Consider the following 26,889-nt stretch of genomic DNA (forward strand, 5'->3'; position numbering starts at 1 on the left):
GAGGAAGGTGCAACAAAGAAGGCCCAAGACGATTGAACAGTTAGAGGCCTGTATTAGACAAGAATGGGAGAGCAGGAGTGGTGAAAGGTGCTCTTTAAATATTTAATTGACGTAAGTATTCAGACCATTTACTCAATACTTAGTTGAAGCACCTTTGGTAGCAATTAAAGCCCTCAGTTTCACACTTGGATATAGGGATGGTTCTGCCTTTCTTCTTTGCAGATCCTTTGAAGCTCTGTCAGGTGAAATGGGGATCATCGGTAGACAATAATTTTCAGGTCTCTCCAGAGATGTTCGATTAAGTTCAAGTAAGGGATCTGGCTGGGTCTCTCAAGGAGATTCACAAAGGTGTCCCTAAACAGGGTGACTTGTCTTGGCTGTGTGCTTAGCATCATTGTCTTGTTGGAAGATGAACCTTCCATCCAGTCTGAGGTCCAGAACATTTTTTATCAGATTTTTATTAAGAGTATCTCTGTACTTTTCTCCATTCAGCTTTCCCTCAGCTCTGACCAGTCTCCCTGTCCAAGCAGCTGAAAAAAAACACAGCATGATGCTGCATTAGGCAGGTGATGTGCAGTGCCTGGTTTCCTCCAGACATGATGCCCAGAATCGAGGTCAAAAGTTTAATCTTGGTTTTATCAGACCACAGAATCCGGTTTCTCACAGTCTGAAAGTCCTTTAGATGGTTGCAAACACCAGACAAGCTTTCATGTCTCTTTTGCTCAGCAGGGGCTTTTTTTTCTAAATACTGTACCATAAAGCCCAGATTGGTGGAGTGCTACATTGATGGTTGACCTTCTTCAAGATGCCCCCATCTGCACACAGAATCTTTAGAAGTCAGCCACGGCGACCATTGGGTTCTTGATTACCTCGCTTACAAAGATCCTTCTCCCCTGATCACTTAGTTTGGTTGTTCAAGACTTCTTCCATTTAGGAATTATGGAGGCAACTGTGCTCTTTGGAACTTTCAGTGCAGCAGAAATGTTTTTGTCCCCTTCTCCAGATCTGTGCTTCCACACAGTCCGGTCTCTGAGCTCCAAAGGCAGTTCTTTCCTCCTTATGTCTTGTTTTTTGCTCTTATATGCACTTTCATCTTATATGGACTGGGGAGTGTCTTTCCATGTAATGTCCAATCAACTGAATTTACCACAGGTGGAAAATCACTGTGTAGAAACATCTCAAAGATGATCAAGAGAAATAGGAGGCTCCAAGAAATTTTAAGTTTCATAGTAAAAGGTCTGAATATTAATGTCCATGCAAAATTTTAGTTTTTCCTTTTTGAATGCATTGAATGTATCATTCAGTGCTACCATTAGATTACAAACATGATTTGTTTTAAGATCCTTACAGGTTTTGATGTTCTGTGGTAAACATTTATGCACTTTTCATATTATTCACATTTTATTTTCATTTTCTACGATAGACTATAAATTGTTCTTACATATACACATGGTTCTGGATGTAGATATGGCAACCAGAATGAAAACATCCAATTAGTCTTATATTTCATAATTATATTGGCTATATGCTAGGGTAATGCAGATCAGGGTAACATTTTTGCAATAAACTTTCCATGCATGACCACCTTCTCAGTAGTGAAAACAAGGGGCCATGACTAGCAAACTATAAGGTAATGGCAGGGTAGCTCATTATCAGGGGGACACAAGTTGTGCATTTGAAAGGACTCGGGTTGTCACAGTGGTCAGTTGAGGTGATCAGCGGAACCAAATTTTATTTACCAAACTTAATGACCCAGTTTTCTGTGTGCAAAGCAAATATTCAAGATCAGACTGAAAAGTAATGTGAATACATTTTACCAGCAGAGGTCATCAGTGCTCAAGAAGTGGACAGAATGTTAACCCTTAACTGCCCTTACATGTAAAAGTTAATCAGCTCCACTGCCTATAAATGCAATGAGTTTGCTATGTAAATGTTTATTATACATAAATAGATGTAGAACACAAATTATGTCCATTATTGTAATGAAATAAGCCACATGATTGCAATATATCCCCTACAGTGTAGTGTGTCTGGGTGTTGTTGTGCTAAAAAGTGGGCAAAGTTAGCAGGACATTCAAGCTTGCTTTAGACATAAGTTCAGAGTCATGAGATTTATTTCTACTGCCAATTAGCATCTATATTTTATTTAGCATGCAAATCCACAGCGATTCATATCTGGGATAAACAGGAATCCACCCGGAAAATCCAGTCTGGTAAACCTAGAAAGGAAACCTAAATGCCCCTTTACATGGACTGATGTATAGGCAATGATGAAGAACTAAATATTTGTCATTGTCTGATCTGTAAGAAGAGGTGATAGCTGCATTGACATGAGGAAAAACAATCTCTACAGTGATCATTCTTCCCCATGCATATTCGTTGTTTGCTGGCAGCAGATGCCTATTCACAAAAGGATGATGCGCCACCCACAAACAATTTTATGTGCCACATAAAAAATGATCACTGACAGATTGGAGTTTTGCTCATTTGTTGAGTGATTGGTGGCACCATCAGACTGGGCAATTATCGGGAATGAGCGTTTGAATAAATGTTCATGCCTGATAATTGACCCGGTCCTCGGCCTGTGTAAAAGGGCCTTTAGGCTGGTTTCACACGGGCGTTGCGGAAAAATGTGCGGGTGTGTTGCGGAAACACCCGCGATTTTTCCGCGCGAGTGCAAAACATTGTAATGCGTTTTGCACTCGCGTGAGAAAAATCGCGCATGTTTGGTACCCAAACCCGAACTTCTTCACAGAAGTTCGGGCTTGGGATTGATGTTCTGAAGATTCTATTATTTTCCCTTATAACATGGTTATAAGGGAAAATAATAGCATTCTGAATACAGAATGCTTAGTATAATAGCGCTGGAAGGGTTAAAAAAAAACAAAAAAACGTTAACTCACCTTATCCCCATGATCGTGTAGTTCCCGGTCGGTCTCTTCTTTAGCTGTGGGCTTGGGCTGAATGACCTTTGGTGATGTCAGATCACATGCTCCAATCACATGGTCCATCACCATGGTGATGGAGCATGTGATCTGACATCACCACAGGTCCTTTAGCCACAGCTAAAGAAGAGACCGACCGGGAACTAGGCGATCATGGGGATAAGGTGAGTTAACTTTTTTATTTTTTTTAACCCTCCCAGCACTATTATACTATGCATTCTGTATTCAGAATGCTATTATTTTCCCTTATAACCATGTTATAAGGGAAAATAATACAGTGAATAGACTGTCACCTAGAACCCATGCGTGAAAATCGCACCGCATCCACACTTGCTTGCGGATGCTTGCGATTTTCACGCAACCCCATTCATTTCTATGGGGCCTGCGTTACGTGAAAAACGCAGAATATAGAACATGCTGCGATTTTCACGCAACGCATAAGTGATGCGTGAAAATCACCGCTCATGTGAACAGCCCCATAGAAATGAATGGGTCAGGATTCAGTGCGGGTGCAATGCGTTCAACTCACGTATCGCACCCGCACGGAAATCTCGCCCGTGTGAAAGGGGCCTTAGGGTGTCTTAAACAGGCAACCATTGGCAGGTTTAAAGGGGATTTCCATTATTAAGATATTGATGGTCTATTCTCCAGATAGATCATCAATATCAGATTGACTGGGTTCTAACATCCATTCCCCACCAATGAGCTGTTTTAGGCAGACATGAGCACCGGAAACTATAGAGTGGATGGAAGCCCAATCAACTATGTGGTCTCCTGCAGCTCAGCTCCCATTTACTTGAATGGGAAGAGTTACATGGTGGACAGAACCTTGTGGTTCCTGATCCATCCAATGTATAGTTTCTGTTTTGGGGAAATGCCCGAGTGTCGGATCCCCATGGATTTGATATTGATAGATATTGATGGCAAATCCTCAAGATAGGCTAAGTCCCAGAGAACTTCTATAAGGATGGAAGTAATTGGGGCAACTGAAAGAATTGCAGCTTCCCTTCCATAGAAATGCTATTTACAGAAAGCATACTGTATCTTCTTCTTTGGTAGTGCCTTCTAAAATTCACCATTCACTTTCTGCACAAACAAGGCAAATTTTGTTACAGAAAATGTCTGTGACCGAAAATAAGTTCTAATCATCTGAATGAGGCTTGCAGAAATCCATGTCCTCCCAGCCAAAACAAGCCCATTCAGATGAATGAAGCTGATTTTCCGTGCAGAGATTTTCGGTAACATCTGCCACATGTGAGGGCACCCTAACAGGTGTAAACATTGGCTAGATCATGTAGTTTTATACATAACTATGTATTGCACGATGCTTTCAGGTCATCTGCCATAGAGAAGTGCAGAATAATTTGAGAAAATCTCAACATTGGTCAAACTGTATCTAGGAAGTCAGACGTTTGGTATTGGCAGGAGCAGTAAGGAATGTAGAGGTGTTTCACTATGAAATCTTCCCGTTTTCTGTGTCAGTCATTGTCTCTCTCGGGCACAGTGTGGCTTAGTTTATCAATGGGTGTTACAAGGAATCACAAAGGAAATCTTCGGCCCAATGAAAATCCCTCTAGAAAACAAAAATACGTGCAGAATAAGTTAACACACTGCCAACATTTTATGGAAATGGATAATATTGCTGGATGTGATTTATTATTGGAAAACTGTTGAAGTGGATGCTTGTGAAGGCAACGTTCAGGCACTTCAGGACACTGTAGACAGCAAGCTAATACAAGTTGAGCATGCTCAAAAGCTGATGCTTTAGGGGAAAGGAACAGAGGCATCATTGTGAGAACATAATAGCACTTCAGTTGTGCTCTCACAGCCAAATAACCTCACTGTAACTGCTGGTGTATGGGAAGACGGGGCCTCTAGGAAGCCTCTGTGCCAGCAACATGAGAAGATACAGTTCTGAACGGAGCACTTCATTTCTTCAAATCTTAATTTACCATATGCAGGCTGCCTGACACTACAAACGTCATTAAAAAGCAAGTCCAATCGGGATATAATATTCAATAGGTCTCTAGACCTTGTTCTTTGGAGGTCGATGGCTTAAATCTTCTAGTATTAATTAGGAAGCAGTAGAAGCAGCAATTTGCTTAGGGCCATTCCAACATCGATAGACTCCAAAGCTAATTGACTACTAATAAATGAGCCTGCCTTTAGCTTAATGTAAAGGGATATAAAGTCTCAAAGAACCAGAAAATAGTGTAGTAGATATACACAAATACACTAGTCTTTTAATGAAATCCAGAAAATGATATTACTTTCTCATACTCTAAGAGGCATTGTAAATTCATATATTACAAATATTGCTTCATTTCCCTTTCATGCTATGCTCTGAGCTCATTAAATAAAATACAGTGTGCACTACAAGCGGTAGAATTTCATACATAAAGATGCTGAGTCTGTCTGTAGAGTACTGACATCAGTTATTCCCTAAACTAAAATATAGACAATAATTTGGGAATCTATTGCCATTTAATTATTGATGCACCTACAGCATATATGGAACACCTAATTCACAGTAATATAGAAACTACATAAATTCTTTGATGAGATCCAGAATATATATTTTTTTAAGTAGGTAAAAATACCACTGCAATGTACACCATTCATGTGACCACTGCAACCCATCACTGGTCTCTCCGGTCACATGATCTACAGTGATTTGCTGCAGCGATTAAGTGAACAATATTTGTGACGTCATTGCTGCTGAATCAATGAGCTCCATCAGAGTGGTAGTTCTGCGGCGGTGGGGATTGACTAGGTTAGTATTAGTTACTTTCTCTTTTTTATTTTATCACATTGCCTACTCTTAACCACATTTTTAAAAACCTTGAATAACCTCTTTAATCTTGTTTGAAGCAGAGCAGATTAAAGGGGTCATGCAGTGGCTTATTATTGATGGTCTGTCCTCAGGCTAGGTAATCAATATCAGATCGGCAGGGGCTGGACATCTGGCACCCCCACCAATCAGCTCGTTGAGGGGCTAGTGTTGCAGTGTAATTGCAAGTGAACTGGACATACAATTGTAATTACTGCACTGCTGCTGGCTATGAGTAGGCAATGTGATAAAATAAAAAAATGAAAAATAACTTATACCCATTCAATGCCCCAACTTTTCAGCGGCACCACTCTGATGGTCCTAACTGTTGTGACATCACAGCCATTGTATCAATATTAGGCCACATACATATACACTCCTCAACATCAGAGACCTTGGTTTATCACTCCGGCAAATTGCTACACACATAGGCTAAGATGTCAGCACCGTTCAACGCTGCATGTCCCAATGGTTGGGAGAAAAACGACAAACTGGAATGACAGCAAGAGTTGCACAGAGACGAACCTCTGCACAGATTGTCACATTAAAAGAATGGTGTACAGTGATCCAATCTGTGCTGCAAGTGCAATTTGATGTCACATCCCAAGCCTAGGGCAGCAAACAGTGTCTACACAAACTATCAGAAGATGTTTGCACAAACCTGGGCTACAAGACAGACGTCCAGCTACAGGTGTTCCACTGACCTCACGCCACCGGTCTCAAAGGCTGTCATGGTGCACAACAAATGGCAGTGGAAACTGAAATGGAAGTCTGTCTTCAATGATGAGTCCTGGAGACCTTTTCGATACTAAATAAATTAAGATGTTTTGTTTCCATTTTTTTATTATTATTTCCATATCATTAACAGGTCTATTGATCTTGTGATTTCCATAAATTCACGACTGATGCTGCAATTTCTGTGTTGAGTATATATTTATTCTGGACATGGCTGAATGTTATCTGCATTCCTCTGAGGAGTTAAGGGTCACATTTAAGGTCCTCCATAATCTGACAGGTTCAACACGACTGTCCTAGAATCCTTTGGGCTGGTAGAAGAGGCATATCTATATGGCTACAGTGAAAGTGGAGGGCCCTATTAGGGTATGACCACATGGTGCCGTTGTGAGGCATTCAGGGAGCGGCCAGCTTCAGCCGAGTACTGTGTGGCCAATTAGGCTGGAGATGTCTTTTATTTAACTATTAAAAAACCACACTATATAGCCAGTCTTCATTGTTAATGGAGGCACAGAATTGAAGTTGGGACCCAGGAGCTACAAGTTACTCCTCTGATAATAGCTGTTGCTTCTTCTGCTTCCAGTATCCCACCATTCTTTTTAAGAAACCTTTTCAATAGTACTGGAGGAAATTTAAGGATAGATTTGTAATTACATGTTTTGACGGATTTGAAATGATGAAGATTCTCCCAGGGAATGTATAGAGCAGTTATTACTAGTAGAACTTCTGTATCCTGCTATGCTTCCCAGAGATTGATAATATACCTGAGTAATGCTTCCTTTCTATGTCAGCACAGAAGATATTTTTCAGACACAGACTCCAACGCCGTCCAGAAAAATCTATACTAGTTTCAGTGTTAGTTTTCTGCTGGTTATAAAGTCTAAACTATTACAAATTTAGAAGTACATTGATTGTATATGACCGATGCCCACGTCAAGTACTAACTCCTTATTTAGTCAGTCAAAGCAAGTGATGTACTATTACATACCCTTAGCGGGGTTAGGTACTGTCTAAATGCTGGCCACATTTTATGTACTCAAAGAAAACTCATCATTTCAATAGATAGTCCTTCCTCGTATGTGTTGTGGTTACATATATGTAATAAAAATGAAGAGTTTGAGCTTGTGATTTTGCAATAGGAAATGTCTTGTGATATTTATTACTGCATTATATAATGCAAAGAACAAGGTCATTAAATGTGAATTGTGGGGATTTAGCTGCAGGCCTGCAATGGCTTAAGTAACCTGAATATGTCCCTCTACTGTGGAAATCAAATGCATGAATTATAAAGGAAAATGAAATAATCACAAATATAAAAGACAGAAAAGGACAATTCTTACTTTGGACAGCAGAGCAGTTCATTAAAATTGCAGTAACAGACCATTTCACATCCTGCTCCCTGCAAAAAGTGGTCCTGGCGGTTCTCATTCAGTGGGAGATCCTCTACTCCTTCAGGAATATTGTGACAGTTTCGATCTTTTAAGATCTTCTTATAACAGGAGAGGCGGCCTGTAGGAGTAGCACTTATTCCCCACACAACACATAGGAGCAATGCTACTTGGACAATCTTCATTGTTGTACTGTAGATTATATAGGCTGTGTTAAACGTGTTCCACCTGAAAGATGAATTAATGGTGCATCTGTAAATGGGGTGGCAAATGAGATATCCTACAAAAAACAGCATCTCTCCAATAGATAATTAAAGTAGGATCAGCGAGTGCCCCACCACTGGTACCTGCTCTGATCACAAGAGGGGGGTACCAAACCCTTCATTCCACAGTGAAGAGTTGAATGGAGCAGTGGGCATGCGTCCTGCTACTTCATTCAATGTCTGTTGGTGTAATGGAAAGACCCGAGTGCCGTACTCAGCTGTCTGTCAGCCCTATAGACTTTGAATGGAAGTGGCAGTATGCATGCATGATCGCCAATCCAAACTCCTCTTTACTGTGGTCATCATCTAGTGAGAAGGAATGGGGCTTGGGATCCTTTTTTGCAACTTTAATATGACAAAGGAGAAGTATATATGTGTCTGCATTAGTAATCACAGGAACCTTATTTTTATACATTCTTCTTTTCATACATTCCTATTTTTCATTATTTAAGAGTATGACCTTTTCTCCCTCACTCAATGCTGCCACAAGGATTTTCAGGGCCCCATACAAGCTGTGAAAACTGGAAAGTAAAAAATTATATTATTCTTTCATAACTTATAGTAAAAAGAAAATTCCAGATCTTAGCAGGATTTGAACCCCAGACAATAGACATACCATTTGTTTATAGACCTGCTCCATTGTGAAGACATGGTTCGCTGTTCTTAAAAAGCTACAGAGTAACTAATGATTGTCACGTGCAGGTGGCCCAAGACAGACCTCCGGGACGCCAGGGAACCGGTATACAGGTAAAACAGACCATCAGCAACATATAGCAAGAGCTGCATCAAGACAAAAAGACGTACGCACAGGCGCACTACACGGAACAGCAGGTGTGGACCCACTGTGCCACTGACTGGCAATACTCCGGAGGGGCATGACTAAGCAACACCTGGTATTCACTAGAGCCTCCGATGGTGAGGATAAGCTTGGGCCAGCTAGTTGCCAGGGGCCACTCCAGAGCATTAACCAAGTCAGTAGCAGCTGGCCCAGACAGACCAGGAGGTACCCGAATTAGGTACAGGCAGGACGCATATACAAACAGGCAGATCAGAGACAGAAGCAGTTACCTGTGCAGCAAGCAAATAGAAGCAAAGTGGCCCCAGGCAGAGCTACACATAGACAGAGATGTAACCAGGAGCAACAGAATACACAGAGAACCACAGATCAGAGATACAAGGCATAGAACAGGCTAGAGCAGAGACAGAAGCAGTTACCTGCGCCGCAAGCAGTAGAAGCTAAGCGGCCCCAGGCAGAGCTGCACAGAACAGAGAAAGGGCAATCCCACTCCGGGGACCACAGGAACCCTCTTCCGAAGGCAGGACATGGAACAGGCAGACATGAACAGAACAGGGACAGAAGCCAAAGGCACTACAGGACAGACATGGGACAAAATACATCGGATGCAGTTACGCACTGCCAGGCTCTCCGATGCAGTTACGCACTGCCAGGCTCTCCGATGCAGTTACGCACTGCCAGGCTCTCAGATCCAGTTACGCACTGCCAGGCTCTCAGATCCAGTTACGCACTGCCAGGCTCTCAGATCCAGTTACGCACTGCCAGGCTCTCAGATCCAGTTACGCACTGCCAGGCGATACATAGAACAGAACAGGATAACAGACCATAACATGATACATCAGACAGGGCAGGTACAGATCAGAAAATGACATGAACACCACAACAGAACAGGAACCGGAGAACAGACACTTGATACAAAACCAGGCGACACCACGCAGAAGGGTAGATGGAAAACCCCCAGGAACAGATGCAAGGCGCTACACCTAGCAGCCACAGACTAACAAAGACTGACCCCCAGAACCACAGCTCACAGGTCTACATAGCTGGGTAACGAGGCACCTGGAAAGCCACACCCAGGCACAACAGACAGAGAGAGTTAACCTTATCAGAACCGAAGCTCAGAACAACAGGATACACAGGTACAGAACCGGGCATTGCCCCTGGCAACCGGCATACACGGAAAACACCCGCAGCCAGTACGCCATTGCACAACCAACCGGGCACCACAGACAATCAGAAACATCACGTGACACCGCAGATACGGTAAGAGCAAACATACACAGGTGGTTCACAACAGACTCCGCAGCCAGCACACAACCCCTAGCAACCAGCCTACACAGGATTTCAGCCTGCAACCAGTACGCAAGGGCGCATGCAGCCAGCCTACACGGAAAACGTCACCGTGAACAGCACTGTGACAATGATTATTGTGCCTGTGAAGAAAGAAATATTACTATTAGGCATAAAAAAATCTAGGGGGAATTTATCGTTGGGAGAATATTTAAAGTCAGTTTTGCTTGAGTCTGTGTTGGAGTACTTTGTGCCACATTTATCAAATGGTTCATGTTGTTTGATAAATTTGGATTGTCCTTAAACCTAAGACTGGGTTCACACAGGTGTTGTAGGCGACGTGTGGGAAAAGATGCGGGTGCGTTGCGGGAAAATGCACAATTTTTCCCCGCGAGTGCAAAGCGTTTTAATGCGTTTTGCACGCGCGTGAGAAAAATCTGCATGTTTGGTACCCAGACCCGAACCCGGACTTCTTCACAGAAGTTCCGGTTTGGGTTAGGTGTTCTGTAGATTTTATTATTTTCCCTTATAAGGAAAAATAATATCATTCTAAATACAGAATGCTTAGTAAAATGTCCATTCAGGGGTTAAAAATATTAAACAAATTTAACTCACCCCATCCACTTGGTCGCGTAGTGGATCTCCTCTTCTTTCTTCAGGACCTCGGTAAAGGACCTTTGATGACGTCACTGCGCTCATCACATGGTCCGTCATCAAAGGTCCTGAAGAAAGAAGTGGAGATCCGCAACGCGACCAAGTGGATGGGGTGAGTTAAATTTGTTTATTATTTTTTAACCCCTCCATCCCTAATTATTTTCCCTTATAACCATGTTATAAGGGAAAATAATAAAGATCGGGTCCCCATCCCGATCATCTCCTTAGCAACCATGCGTGAAAATCGCACTGCATCTGCACCGCATCCATTCACTTTTATGGGGCCTGCGTTGCGTGAAAAATACACAATATAGAGCATGCTGCAATTTTCACGCAATGCACAAGTGATGCGTGAAAATCACTGCTCATGTGCACAGCCCCATCCATAGAAATTAATGGGTCCGGATTCAGTGCGGGTGCAATGCGTTCACCTCACGTATTGCACCTGTGCGGAAAACTCGCCCGTGTGAAAGGGGCCTAACACTTCTGTCTAGAGAAGCTACTCCAGTTATTCTACTCCACCCTCCAGCTGGCGTGAGATTGCGACTTTAGAAAAAAGTCTCAATGATAAATCTGGAGTTAAACTATTTAACATATCTAACCACAGCCACTTTTCCACCCATATTACAAAACTGGAGTCAGTGGTGTAGACATGAAAAAGGTAGCAAAATTTTGCGCAAGTGAGTGTAAAAAGTCGCTAATTTTTGCACAATCGCATACATTTTGCGCAAGTGCAAAAAAGTCACAAAAGCCCTATTTTGAGACTTTTTGATGCCAGAATTCTGGAGTGAAGGTATGATAAATCAGAGCCCTAGTCTTTCCAGTAGTGCATTTCTATAGAAAAATGAGAAACATTGCTGATTACTGTATAGAATGGCTGGGGTTTGAATCCCACTCGAATTTTAACTTTCAAGCTTTTTTCTTTTATGGTAAAAGTTACAATTTTCTGCAAAGTTATTGAGGATCCCTTTTTGCTGGTCTTTTACTCTCCTTGTTCTGGCTTTGCTGAGGGCAGGAGCTTCATCCTCGTCACTGGGCATGCGCAGAGCCCAGTGACGTCCGATGCTCGCTCTTCCCTCAGTCAGCAGGGAAGAGCGAGCATCGGACGTCACTGGGCTCAGCGCATGCCCAGTGACGAGGATGAAGCTGCTGCCCTCAGTCTCCTGCTGATCGCACAGGCGCAGCCCTCAGTGGGTACTGCGCCTGTGCGAGAGTTCGTTCGGCGTGAGGGAGGGGGAGGAGAGGGAGGAGAGGCTGTGGCAGGCTGGGGGCGGATAGACAGTGCAAGGAAGGCGGGCTGGGCACTGTAAGAGGGGCGTTACTGGGCTCTCTAAGAGGAACAAAACGCCCCTCTGGGCACATTCAGGACACATTTGCATATCAATCAAAGTCGTTTTTTGCAGAAACTGCTGGACGGATTACAAGATCAAAGAGCACAGCCTAATCCAGGTAAGCTGTGCTTCATGGCTGCTTTAAAATCGTTTTTTGGGTTAGGGGAGGTGACAGAATCCCTTTAAAAAAGTCGCAAAAATGTGGTCATGCAAAAACTGGTGCAAAAATGTTTGTAAATGACCAACATTGTTACTAAAACAATAATCAAGCAAAAACCATTACAGTTTTTGTAACATGCTTAGTATTGCTGTGGGAATCAATTCTAATGAATCAATTTATCTCTGCTTCTTCTTTGGGGCGCTGTCCCCACAGGTGAAGAAGTGCTCACCTGCCGCTAGATTAACAGACCCTAAAGCAGTGATGGTGAAACTTTTACAGACCGAGTACCCAAACTGCAACCCAGAACCCACTTATTTATCACAAAGTGGCAACACGGCAATTTAACCTGAATACTACAGTCCAATATAGTACCATATATCTTCCATGTACTTTATCATTTAGCTGTAATAGCCTATCACATCCCCTGATATGATTCCTCTCCATATATAGCCCATTGTACAAAACAAGCACTTTTACCTTTTGTGTCACTCCTATCTCTTTATAGATTGTAAGCTCTTGTGAGCAGGGCCTTCATTCCTCTTGTTCTAATTATTGACTTGTTTGTTGCTATGTGATTTATGATTGTTTGTACATGAACCCCGGAATTGGAAAGTGCTGCGGAATAAGTTGGCGCTATATAAATAAAGATTATTATTATTATTATTAATAAAATCATACAAACTAAAAAACACCAACAAAATTGCTTGTACAAGGAGACGATTTTACAGAAACATCTATGCTAAATGGTGATTCACTTTAATAGAAAACATGAATCACTGATGTCCTTTTGTATCAGCACATGTTATCTCGATGAAAGCTGCGATGGACTAAATACTGGTGTCAGCACGATCAAGATAAAATGATGCACATGAACACAGTTCTAGTTTTAGAAAGACAATAAACAATTAACCTTAGAATTAAAGGGGTGTACCAGGATAGATCATCAATATCAGATTGGTGGGGGTCTGACTCCAGGCTGTTTCTCAACTTTTTCACCAGAAGCAGACACTACAAGGACATAGCTCCATACACTGTGTAGTGACGATTGCCTGGTTACCACAGTGCTGCTCACTTTCACAGTAAGGCCCTTTTTCACACAGGCGTCGCGTGTGAGGGCCGGATAGGATGCGGGTGAGTTGCGGGAAAATGTGCAATTGTTCTGCACGAGTGCAAAGCGTTTTAATGCGTTTTGCACGCGCGTGAGAAAAATGTCGGCATGTTTGGTACCCAGACCCGAACCCGGACTTCTTCACAAAAGTTCGGGTTTGGGATCGGTGTTGTGTAAATTTTATTATTTTCACTTATAACATGGTTATAAGGGAAAATAATAGCATTCTTAATACAGAATGCTAAGTAAATTAGGGATGGAGGGGTTAAAAAAATAAAATAAATATTTAAGCTCACCTCATCCACTTGTTCGCGCAGCCCGGCTTGTCTTCTTTCTTCTTCTTTGAGAACATGGAAGAAAAGGACCTTTGATGATGTCACTGCGCTCATCACATGAGGTCCTTTTCTCCCAGGTCCTCAAAAAAGAAGAAAGAAGCCAGGCTGTGCGAACAAGTGGATGAGGTGAGTTTAATTTTTATTTTTATTTTTTTAACTCCTCCATCCATAATTTACTTAGCATTCTGTATTAAAAATGCTATTATTTTTCATGTTATAAGGGAAAATAATAAAGATTGGGTCCCCATCCCGATCGTCTCCTAGCAACCATGCGTGAAAATCGCACCGCATCCGCACTTGCTGTGAAAAACACAGAATATAGACCCGGCTGTGAAAAAAATCGCTCATGTACACAGCCTTATAGAAATGAATGGGTCTGGATTCGGTGCGGGTGCAATGCGTTCACCTCACGCATTGCACCCACGCGGAAAACTCGCCTGTGTGAAAGGGGCCTAACAGCTGTGTCATTCCAATATCTGAGTGAGACTTTTGTATGTCAAAATGGCACAAATCCCTTGATAGATCAATGTCATCTCGCCGGCACAATTTCTTCTGCATAACATTTTCTAACACTCTTCTGTTTCGTAAAGTATTACTAAATATGTTACAGTCTGGCAGTATTTCATTACCTGCACCATCATGCACACATTATATTCCATACATGTACATGATCTTTCCATATGGTTACACCTTATCTCTGTGTAGACTTCACTACAGATTTTATTTCAAGACACGGAGGCTCATATTGCTTATCTTTCTTTACTGACAATCCACAGCAGCAAAGAAAAAACTTGGAAGATTAACATATCTCCATGGCAACAAAACCTCCTCCCTGTTCCCCTACAAATAGTCTCTGTAACAGGAAACCCTCCTCTTTCTTTGCTGCTGCCACAGTCAGTTAAGTACTTCTCTGTGTCTTACATTGTAGAATTTTTATCTGATTTTATATCAATTTTTGGCTATTGCTTTTGTCTAGGGCGCTGAGTTTGTTCCATTTAGGTTGTTTTCTGTGGGTATTTTATTTTCTATAGCTTATTCTTAGCTTATTGGGTGTTTATCCCGTTTTTCCCCATAGGTATTGTTCATATTGCCGCCCCTTGTGGGCTTCTTTGCCTACTGTTATTCCCCCATTTTCTCCCCTTGCTGTATTTCCTGTCCCCTTCCCTTGCGGTCTGGCCGCTTTCCCTCCTATTTGCCCGTAGTCCTCTCCCTTTCTTTGCACCGGCCATCTTCGGTCCGGCTCTTGTGGGGCTGCCGAGATCTCGCTCGTTGCGAGATTCTCGTCGGCCATCTTCTCCACCTTTTCTTGCGCCGTCCTCTCACTCTGGGGAGCTCTGTAACCACTCCCCCTTACTTCCGGTTTCGGGGCGCGCAATTTTTCTAGCCGCGCCCCTCTTCCTGCGCCCATCCTTCCGTGCTCTGCGTCTGCGGCGTCTTGTGGGGTAACTCACCCCAGTTAGTTAAATTAGGTACCGTTCTCTACCATTCCTCTGCCCCTGCGGCTGCAGCTTCTGCCTCTCATTGGCGGCTAGCTCCAGTCCTGCCTTTTCCCTCCATACATATTTACTGTACCCCTCTGTGCCTGTAGCCATGTCCCAATTGCCACCCAGGCAGACACAGCCTGAGTTAACTGAAGTGGGATCTCCCTCCCATCCTACAGTCCCGGGTCCCTGTGGTACTCTTTCCACTTTGGATCCATCCCTAGCGGACGCATTCCAAAGGTCCGTCTCAGAGGCGATCATGGCGGCCATGGGGTCTATGTCCCACTCATTAACAAAATCTATTGCTGAAGCCTTTCAGGCACAGCCCCCTCCACCTCTGGTTGCATCCCAACCTCATCCTATTTCCCATCCTGCCTCCAGAACCATGTTGACTGGTGTGTCTGCCACCCATGAGAGTGTGCCCGGATCGCGCAAAAGAGCCTTGTCCTGCCAGGCAGAAAAGGCGAGGAGCTGGAAATGCGCTAGAGCGCAAGCAGATTCTGCTTCTGGATCCGATATCGGTTCTGAGGATGAGGAGGTTAGTTATGAGGATGCGGAATTCCCTGACGTTAACCTGTCGGACTCCCAAGTCAACTGGCCCCTTACCATTCCCTCTGCTGCGGCGGCAGGGACTTCGGCGTCAGAGGCTATACAGGGCCATCCTGGTCCCTTGACTGACCCCTCAGGGGAGCGGTTGTTCGACCCAGATTCGTTGCACCACCCAAGGTCTGCTGAGTGGCTCCCTCTGGACCATGTAGCTCAGTACCTGGAATCTAGGGTCCGTTACCCTTTTAGTAAGGAGGCCCGCAACAAACTTAAAGCCGAATGCCCTCGGCCCTTGATTGCAAACAAGGTTTGCGAGACGCCTGTCGTGGACCCTAAGATGGTCCAATTCCTTGCAAAAACCGTCTGGAATCCCAGAAAGGGCTTAGAATCTTCCCTCAAGGCGTGCCAGGACAAACTCCTGGACGTGTTCGGCCCTCTTACAAAAATGTTTGAAATGGCTGAGGCAGCCAGAGCGACTAAGGAGCCAATTGACCCTGAGGAGCTCTGTGGTTGGGCCCAACGGGCAATATGCATAGCCGGTAACGTCAATACCTCCCTCTCAATTGAGCAACGTAAAGCTATTTTATTTAAAATCGAGCCCAAACTTGCGAATTTAGCCCTATCCGAGTCAGGTAGCGAGGCACAGGGGCTCCTCTTTGGTGACTCGTTCATCAAAGACATGGGCAAGTTCGTTGGAGCATTCACGGCCCTTGACAAGGCCCAATCCTCAATGAAGAGGGTTTTCCAACCCCGTTTCTCTAGCAGGGCCGGCAGTTCCAGGGGCCGTCTGTCCGGCCGCTCCTCCTTTCAGACCCGGGGCTCGGGTCGAGGCTCCTACAATCACCGCTCCTTCACCCAGAGGACCTACTTCCAGGACTCCAGGCAGCCAACGGGATTCTTTCCGTCATGAGGTGCCCCCCAGTCGTAGAGGCTTCAGAGGGAACTATGGATCACGTCGACCCGTCGGTAAGTACCCCACCTCCCCTTCTCCTTTCTTCTCCACATTGTGTAGGGGGCAGACTCCGACATTTTTCTCGTGCATGGTCCGTTATCACCACAGACACTTGGGTGTTATCCACGATCCTGGGTTTCCACATAGAGTTGGTGGGTTTTCCGAACCTGTGTCCTCTTCCCCATCCGATGGTTGTATCCTCGGAGTCCCGCCTTCACATAGACAGGGAACTCAGGGAGTTACACGGGAAGGAGGCAATCGAACGCGCTCCGGGCTCTCCCAGGGGCGTCCTGAGCACTATTTTTCTGGTTAAAAAAAAAAGGGCGGTCAGATGCGCCCTGTCATCAACCTGCGTTCCTTGAACCGGTATGTGCGATATCGGCACTTCAAAATGGAGGGAATCCACCTCCTCAGGGATCTCCTACTCCAAGGGGATTGGATGGTCAAGCTAGATCTCAAAGATGCGTATCTTACTGTCCCCGTGGAGGAGTCCTCCAGAGACCTCCTTCGCTTCCTTTGGATGGGAGAGAGCTGGCGCTTCACCTGTCTACCCTTCGGCCTCTCTTCGGCTCCGTGGTGCTTCACCAAGCTCATGCGACTGGTGGTATCCTGTCTTCGCAGTCGGGGGTGAGACTTATCATATACCTGGACGATATCCTCTTGTTGGCTCCGGACCGACGGACCCTCCTGTTACACCTGGACCTCACTTTGAATCTGTTATCCGGGCTGGGTTTTCTCATCAACTACGACAAAACGGTTCTGATCCCGGCTCGGGTCATGGAATTTCTGGGTTTTTCCGTGGATTCGATATCGGAAACGCTCAGCCTTCCAGCGACGAAGAGCAAGGAGTTGCGCAAGACACTTAGAGGTACCACAGATTTCTCTACGACATCTAGCTCGGATCATCGGCCTTCTGTCCTCATCCATCCAGGCCATTTTCCCGGCTCCTCTGCACTTTTGGGCCCTGCAACGCCTGAAGATAGCACATTTACGCGAAGGAGCGTCGTACGCGGATCTTATCTCCTTGGATGTGGAAACTCGGGACGAGATTCGGTGGTGGATCGGCAACCTTCAGGCCTGGAATGGGAAAGCGGTCTGCGGTCCTCGTCTGGATTTTACAGTGGACTCCGATGCCAGTCTGCTCGGCTGGGGGGCTCACTGCAAAGGCATATTGACCAGGGGTCATTGGTCAGTGGAGGAGTCTCCATTGCATATCAACTCTCTGGAGCTTCTGGCTGGCTCCTTTGCTATCCGCAGTTTTGCGAAGAACACGGCCAAGGCTTGCATTCGACTACGCATGGACAACGTGTCTGCTGTCCGTTATGTCAACACCATGGGCGGTACACATTCACCCATGCTCTCACATTTGGCCAAGGAGCTCTGGTCTTTCTGCCTGAGTCAGGATCTTACGGTCAGGGCGGAATAGCTACCAGGTTCGCACAACATCCAGGCGGATTGGAGTTCTCGTTATCTTCAGGATGCCAGCGACTGGAAGTTAGACTCGCGGGTGTTCTCTGCCATCTCCTCGCTCTGGGGTCCTGCTTGTATCGACCTGTTCGCTTCCCGCTTGAACAAGCGACTGCCACGTTTTTTCAGTTGGCGTCCGGATCCGGAAGCTGTGGACGTGTTTCTTCAGGACTGGTCCGGATTCCTTCGTTACGCTTTTCCTCTGTTTTCAATGATTCCGAAGGTTCTGAGTCAGGTTCGTTTCCAGTCTGCGGAGATCATCCTGATTGACCCGTTTTGGACGACACAATCGTGGTTTCCCCACCTGTTGGAACTACTTACCCTTCCACACGTTCTCTTGCTGGTCCTTCCAGACCTTCTCTTAGGCCCAGGAGACAGTCGGCATCTTCTCCTTCTAGACAGCTCCCTTCGCCTGCTAGCTTGCAGGATATCGGGTGTTCCCAGGATAACAGCGGCCTTTCGGAAGCGACTTGGAGACTACTGGAGAAATCTTGGGCCCCTGGCCCCAGACGGGCTTACAGAGCGGCCTGGAGATCTTGGGCTAGTTGGTGCCTGGGACGGGATTTGGATCCTGTTTCAGCCTCTGTAGCGGATATCCTGCAGTTCTTTACTTCCCTCTTTGAGGATGGGAAAGCCTACAGAACTATTAATCTCTTCAGGTCGGCTATTTCTTTTTTTCATCAGGGCTTTGATGGTCGTCCTGCAGGCCAACATCCTTTGATATGTCGTTTACTCAAGGGTTCTAGGATGTCCCGTCCTCCCAGGCCTCGTCTCTGCCATGTGGGACGTTTTGCTGGTTCTCAATTTTTCTCTCTTCCTGGCCTTCCAATTCGGATCTCTCTTTACATCAGCTGTCGGCTAAGCTGGTCACTTTGTTTTGCCTCATCTCTTGTAAGAGGGTGTCTGATGTTAGAGCTTTGGATTATGACGCTAGATTTTTTCTCTCCCGAGGGCGTCACATTCGATATTTCTCGGAGGACTAAGACTCAGATTCATTCGGTCTCCTTTCCATGTTTCCCTGCGGTTCCGACTCTTTGTCCGGTGTCTTGCTTGCGCGAGTATGAGGCTAGGACTTTATCTCATCGTGTTAGTGGGGTTCCTCATTTGTTCCTTTCCTATTGCCGGCCTTTTGCTCTGGTTGTCACCACGACTTTGGCCCGGTGGGTGAAGTGGGTTATGTCCCTGGCAGAAGTTGATACTTCTATTTTCTCCGCCCACTCTGCTCGGAGTGCATCTTCCACTTCTATGATCGCGGCGGGTGCTCGCCTGGAAGACGTCATGAAGGTGGCGGACTGGTCCAGGGTCTCCACATTTAGAGAGTTCTATTTTCGCCCTTCTCCACATGTATTTGCAGCAGTCATTGATCAGCTTTGAACTCGCAATATGAGCCTCCGTGTCTTGAAATAAAATTGTATGATTTTGCTAATTTATGACGTAAAGTCATGATTTTATGATAGACACGGAGGCAAGTATTGCCCTCCCTCTATCATTTGTCCCTTCCCCATTTTTTTTTAACTTATTCAGGTTGATTATTATTACTGTATTATTTATGCATGTATTAAGCTGCTTGTGTTTTAGTACAATTGGTATTTCTTCTCTGCTGACTTACATGCGCAGGTTGCTTTGGTGGGTCTTAGTATCCCCTCTATGTGATTTTGTGTATCTGTTTTTTTCAGGGTGACTAACTACTCATCTCCAATCGGATGTATTCTGATCAGCCTTAATGGTTCCAGTTTCGTAGTTCCAGTTCGTCCAGTTCGCGGCTGTTGTTTCGGTGTTCCTGAAGAGTTGGTGTGGCATCTGCCAAGAAAGAGGAGGGTTTCCTGTTACAGAGACTATTTGTAGGGGAACAGGGAGGAGGTTTTGTTGCCATGGAGATATGTTAATCTTCCAATTTTTTTCTTTGCTGCTGTGGATTGTCAGTAAAGAAAGATAAGCAATACTCGCCTCCATGTCTTTCATAAAATCATGACTTTACGTCATAAATTAGCAAAATCATACAATTTTGGCTCACAATAAGGCCTCATGCACACGACCATTCCATTTTTTGCAGTCCGCAAATTGCGGATCCGCAAAACACGGAATCCGCCAGTTTGCTTTCTGCAAAACGGACGAGAATAGGACATGTTATATTTTTTTTTGCTGGGCTGCGGAACCGAGCAAAGGATGCGGACAGCACTGTGCTGTACGCATCTTTTGCGGCCCCATTGAAGTGAATGGGTCCGCCCCCGAGCCGCAAAAACTGCGGCTCGGATGCGGACCAGAACAACGGTCGTGTGCATGAGGCCTGACTGATAGAAATAACTGACCAAATAAATGAAGTGTGAACTTAGCCTAAGCTAGTGTACATGCTCAAATTTTACAATTGTACAATATAAACATATCCAAGAAAGTGTTAATTTACCTATGCAATTCTTCTTTCCTGTAGTCCAAAAAGCACTACAAACATATGGGGAGTAGTGTTGACCGCGAATATTCTAATCACGAATTGTTATCGCGAATATTGGCACTTCGAGAATTCGCGAATATCTAGAATATAGTGCTATATCTTTGTAATCACGAATATTCTAGATTATTTTTATCAGTACCCATGATCCCTCACTGCTTCTTGCTTGTGGGCCAATGAGAAGGCTGCAATATCTTTGACTTTAGGAGTAGTGTTGATCGCAAATTTTCCTATCGCAAATTTTTTATCGCAAATTTTTCGATTGCCGATTTTTACAATCACGAAAATAATGACTGAAAATCACGAATTCATGAATTTGCGAATATATGAAGAACATTCACCCAAATATTCGTGAAATATCGCAAATTCAAATATTTTCCCTGCCGCTCATCACTGATGAGGAGTTCATCTTATTGCTATGTGCTTAGACAAGTGACATGAAGGGTTAAAGTAAACAGTGCTGTCCTATAAAGGACCTTAGCTTCTGCTCTTCCATGTGTATTACAAAGGACGCCCCCCAAAAACTGAGAACAAAAAAAGTACATTTTGTAGGAATAAATGAGTTTTATAAACTCTGTGTAGTAGGAATAACTGAGATATTCTCTGAGCCTCATTGAGTGTTAACCTTGGGTCTATTTATGGTGGTTTCCACTGTTGGGTGAATAACAGTAATGACAGCGTCCGACACCTTATTGGTGCTGGCCGCGGTGATCTGTTTATTCTAGGTGGGCTGGTGACTGATGCTCTCTTCAGGACACCTCCCCCCTACCAACATGGATCTCCTCCGCTATTGGTATTTGATCGCTATATGATATCCATGGAACATGATTTGTTAATGGTCACCTAGGTGACCAATATGTTAATACGGCCCATGCTGGCTGCGTAACTCTATGGGCAGACGCATGCGCTCTGAATACTTAATAGACGGCGGCCATCTTTACTGTGGGTTCTGAGTTCTCGCGTGAGTACGGACGGGTGGTGCATGCAAGCACCTTGCTTCCTTACGCCGAACTAGATCTCGTGGTTTTCCAGCTCCTGGTGAGACTTGCCTATGGACTACAAAGTGATTTTTAATTGTTTTAATTATGCACAATTGATTTTTTTCTATACACCTGATTAATTCACTAATGGGGATCATGCCACTTTATGGATTTTATGCACTAGATAACCCAAAACAAAGGATGACTTTTTGTAATCATGTCACAAATTGAAGAGACACTGTATAATCATGCAAAAACCATCCACTTTTTTCACGTTATGTTGGAGTGCTGCCTTTTTTTCTACCACTATATATAAAATATTTCTGCTATATATAAATACATAATACATGGGAAAATTCTACCAAGGTTTTTCACCATAGAGTATCTCTCTTACATCCGTACTCAGCTTTATAGCTCTGTGGTTAGCATTCTGAGTAATCCCTGCATAACAGAGCGCTTGATAACTGAGACTTGCTCTCAGTTACATAATGAAGCTACAGTGCTCGCCCCCCTGTGGTGGTGAGAGGGATTACAGACAGCCCGTCAGATGACAGATTTTCTGTAAAAGCACACATAAGAATATACACAACCAATTGGAGAAATGATTTTCTCCAAATAATAAATAAATTAGTGAGAAATAATTGTGTAACCACAGCAAAAAGTTGTGTGAGATGATTGTGCAACCATATCTGAATCAACATCAAGAAAATCTAATTATATTCCACTGGGCACAATGGCGATGAAAGCTGGCCGACAGAATACAATAAAAAGACTGAATACAATAAGAAAGGTCAGAATTATCATTTGTCATACTGGATAGCGAGAGAGACGCTTGGCCTATAAGGCTGCTTTCACATATGTGTTTTGACATTCCGGTTTTGAGATCCGGCAGAGGGTCTCAAAACCAAGCCAAAACTGTTCAGTTTTGTCCCAATACATTCCTAATAGAAAGAAATCCGTTCAGGATGCATCAGGATGTCCTCTGTTCCGTCAGCATTCTGTTTTGTGACCAGACAAAAAACCGCTGCAAGCTGTGGTTTTGTGACCGGTCATCGAAACGGAACAAATTGGATCCGTCACTAAAAACAATGTAAGTCAATGGTGCCGAATCAGTCACCCATTGACTTTCAATGTATTTAGTGACGGATCCAGTTTGTTCCGATTCGATTTCACACAACCGAATCCCAACGGGACAAATGCATCCTGATGTGTAGTAAAAAACGGAAACATTTTGGTCAGGTTTTGAGATCCTCTGCCGGATCTCGAAACCTGAAACCAAAACTCATATGTGAAAGTAGCCTAACTTATGTCTTATCCTCTGGAGTTTCAAGTTGAATCCTTGACTAGGCTACAATACAACCATAGAGGATGATAATGATGATTTTAAATGTATAGTACTTCTTGTATAATATGACCAATAGCACCAATCTGCAGCTGAGTAAAGCTACATTCACACAACCGTAAGTGTTTTGCGGTTGCGGATCCGCAAAACATGGATACCGGCCTGCGTGCGTTCCGCATTTTGCAGAACACTCAGGGCCGGCGCTATATAGAAAATGCTGATTTTTGTCCATGATTGTAGACAATAAATGTCACGGAAGGTGTACAGGAAACAAGACAATGCAAAATGAATATATGACTCACTGGATCCAAAACTAAGGAACAAAAAGGGAGACCCCTGCATCAGACCTGGCTCTCTCCCTTACTGCTCAGCCTATGCGATAATCCCAATGGTGGATGATCGCATATCCTCGTACCTCGACTATATAACACCTGAGCACCCTACAATAGTGAAGGGACACGACCACCGGCTCCCTACACTAGACACGGAGGGAGTCAGGGTCACCTGGGATCCAGCAAACAGAAAATCACTAAAGAATGTACAACACTTAACTTGTAGAAGAACTGGGAAATAGGATCAGCATGCACACACACTCCAGGAAGCTGTATAAACCGCACACTAATGCATTATGGGGAGGAATTTAAAGGGAAGCAATCAGTCCAACTACATGACAGCTGAGAGAGGCTAATGAGATGAGGAACTGAAAACCAAAAACAAAGAAAACTCAAGGAGGAGGTTCTAAAAAAGGCTTCTGTCAAAGCTTCTCAGCTGTCTGGTTGTGACAGTACCCCTCCCTCTACGAGTGGACTCCGGACACTCAGAGCCCACCTTCTCAGGATGGGACCTATGGAAAGCCCTGATGAGACGAGTGGCCTTAATGTCCGTCACTGGGACCCACATCCTCTCCTCAGGACCATAACCCTCCCAATGAACGAGGTACTGGAGAGAACCGCAGACAAGACGAGAATCCACAATCCTAGAGACCTGAAATTAAAGATTCCCATCAACCATAATCGGAGAAGGAGGCAAAGGCGAGGGTACAATGGGTTGAACATAAGGTTTCAATAAGGACTTATGAAAAACATTATGGATCTTCCAAGTCTGAGGAAGATCAAGACGGTAGGCAACAGGATTGATGACAGACAGGATTTTGTAAGGCCCAATAAACCTAGGACCCAACTTCCAGGAGGGAACCTTCAATTTGATATTCTTGGTAGACAACCACACCAGATCACCAACATTCAGGTCCGGGCCAGGCAACCCTACAATAGTGAAGGGACACGACCACCGGCTCCCTACACTAGACACGGAGGGAGTAAGGGTCACCTGGGATCCAGCAAACAGAAAATCACAAAAGAATGTACAACACTTAACTTGTAGAAGAACTGGGAAATAGGATCAGCATGCACACACACTCCAGGAAGCTGTATAAACCGCACACTAATGCATTATGGGGAGGAATTTAAAGGGATGTCAATCAGTCCAACTACATGACATCTGAGAGAGGCTAACGAGATGAGGAACTGAAAGCCAAAAACAAAGAAAACTCAAGGAGGAGGTTCTGAAAGGCTTCTGTCAGATCTTCTCAGTTGTCTGGTTGTGACAATAATAGGACATGCTCTATATTTTTTGCCGGGCCATGTGTGCTGTCCGCATCTTTTGCGGCCCCATTGAAATGAATGGGTTTGCATCCGTTCTGCAAAATTGTGGAACGGATGTGGACCCAGAGTTACGGTCGTGTGAATGCACCCTAAAGAACATAGCAAGACTTTATGTTACATTGGTATCAGTTAGGCAAAAACTGTTAGTTACTGAACGTAAGTACAGAGCAAAGGGAGGTTTCATTACACCACATCAATCACAATTAATATTTAACTACTCCCATCCTTTCTGCTCTCTTCCTGCATAATGATGATAGAAATACACATACATCTCGATAGTTATCTTCTATGAGCGCTAAAAAAAAAAAAATAGCAGTGAGGCTATAGTTAACAGAATGGCTTAAAAACATTAAAAGAAGTGTTACATCGGTAGCCCGCGTCTTTCGCTGCCCCGCTACTTCTATTTGGATTATTATTCATCTGATGTTGTAATACTTGTCTGATATTCTCTATTCATTTCACACAACATACTTCTAAGAGGGATATCTCGCTAAGGCTACTTTCACACTTGCGGCAGAGTGATCCGGCAAGCAGTTCCGTCACCGGATCAGGCAATCTGCATGCAAACAGACAGCATTTGTAGATGGATCTGGATGCGGATCATCTCACAAATGCATTGCAAGAACGGATCCATCTCTCTTTTTTTTCATACGGACAAACTCATTCGTTTCTATGCTCAGACCGGAAGGACGGATCCGGTTTTTCCGGCATTCCGGCAACTGATTCAGTATTTTGGACGGAGAGAATACCGCAGCATGCTGCGGTATTTCCTTCGTCCAAAACGCCGTTCAGTGACTGAACTGAAGACATCCTGATGCATCCTGAACGGATTTCTCTCCATTCTCTGCATTAGGATAAAACTGATCAGTTATTTTCCGGTATAGAGCCCCTGTGACAGAACTCTATGCCAGAACAGAAAAACGCTAGTGTGAAAGTACCCTAACCCCATTGGAAACAAACTTGGTGGTCTTGCCACAGGCGACTGGTACTGCAGCATCTCTATTCATTTGATTAAGGCTACTCTACAGTTCCATGCACAGGAAAAAAACCTGTAATGGCTATTGCTAAATCAATGGCGCAGTGCGTAAGTCTCAGGATCAGATCCTTGATCAGCCTGGACAGGAAGTGGATAGGGAATATTGCCCCAGGGTGTGCACATTTGTGCAGAGCCCAGGTTTGAAGCTCAGTCAGAGCCAGAACCTGGACACTAGAGCAGTCAGAGTGGAGAACAAGAACCAGTCATACCACAGCAGCTGCTGACAAGTGGAACATTATTGAGGGGTCACCAAAACATAAAACACATTGTTTTCTGTCATTATTTTGGGGGTTTTGTATTTACATTTAACAACTTTAGCATGATTACAGCAAAACCAAATGAATATGTTTTTTTTTATTATGTTTTACTTTTTTTTTTTATTAACAGCTTTTTTGTTTAAGAAAAATGTATGCTGCCATGACAACCAAACGGAACTCCACAATTATATTACATGGTCTATTGGAGAGCAGAGGGAGACCCCTCACTCTGTCTAACCGCTTAGTTGCTGTGGTCGCTATTGACCAAAGGATCTGAGGGGTTAATGAAAGGTGAAGATCAGAGTTATCTCCAATCCCAGCACACACTATGTATGGAGTAAAATCAGCTGCTAAGGCCTCTTTCACACTTGCGTTGTCCGGATCCGGCGTGTACTCCACTTGCCGGAATTACACGCCGGATCCGGAAAAACGCAAGTGTACTGAAAGCATTTGAAGACGGGTCCGTCTTCAAAATGCTTTCAGTATTACTATGGCACCCAGGACGCTATTAAAGTCCTGGTTGCCATAGTAGGAGCGGGGAGCGGTATACTTACAGTTCGCGCGGCTCCCGGGGTGCTCCAGAGTGACGTCAGAGCGCCCCATGCGCATGGATGACGTGCCATGCGATCACGTGATCCATGCGCCTGGGGCGCCCTGACGTCACTCTGGAGCGCCCCGGGAGCCGCACGGATGGTAAGTATGCTGCTCCCCCGCTCCCCGCTACATTTTACCATGGCTGCCAGGACTTTAGCGTCCCGGCAGCCATGGTAACCACTCTAAAAAAGCTAAACGTTGGATCCGGCAATGCGCCGAAGCGACGTTTAGCATAAGGCCGGATCCGGATCAATGCCTTTCAATGGGCATTAATTCCGGATCCGGCCTTGCG

At 44.4% G+C, this 26,889-nt stretch overlaps 1 protein-coding gene across 3 annotated transcripts in view; it reads right to left on the reverse strand.

Moving 5' to 3' along the window:
* Positions 1–3,429: 3,429 nt before the first annotated feature.
* Positions 3,430–26,889, reverse strand: part of SCRG1 (stimulator of chondrogenesis 1) — a 249,313-nt gene continuing 225,853 nt past the window's right edge. For all 3 annotated transcript variants that reach the window (XM_044297159.1, XM_044297167.1, XM_044297176.1), the window contains 2 exons: positions 7,851–8,126; positions 3,430–4,518 (listed from right to left, as the gene is read on the reverse strand). In XM_044297159.1, the coding sequence (XP_044153094.1) occupies positions 4,464–4,518; positions 7,851–8,083 (288 nt within the window). In that variant the 5' untranslated portion in view covers positions 8,084–8,126 and the 3' untranslated portion in view covers positions 3,430–4,463. The remainder of the gene's footprint in view (positions 4,519–7,850; positions 8,127–26,889) is intronic.

Source organism: Bufo gargarizans, chromosome 1, assembly GCF_014858855.1.
Source record: "Bufo gargarizans isolate SCDJY-AF-19 chromosome 1, ASM1485885v1, whole genome shotgun sequence".
Taxonomy (NCBI): domain Eukaryota; kingdom Metazoa; phylum Chordata; class Amphibia; order Anura; family Bufonidae; genus Bufo; species Bufo gargarizans.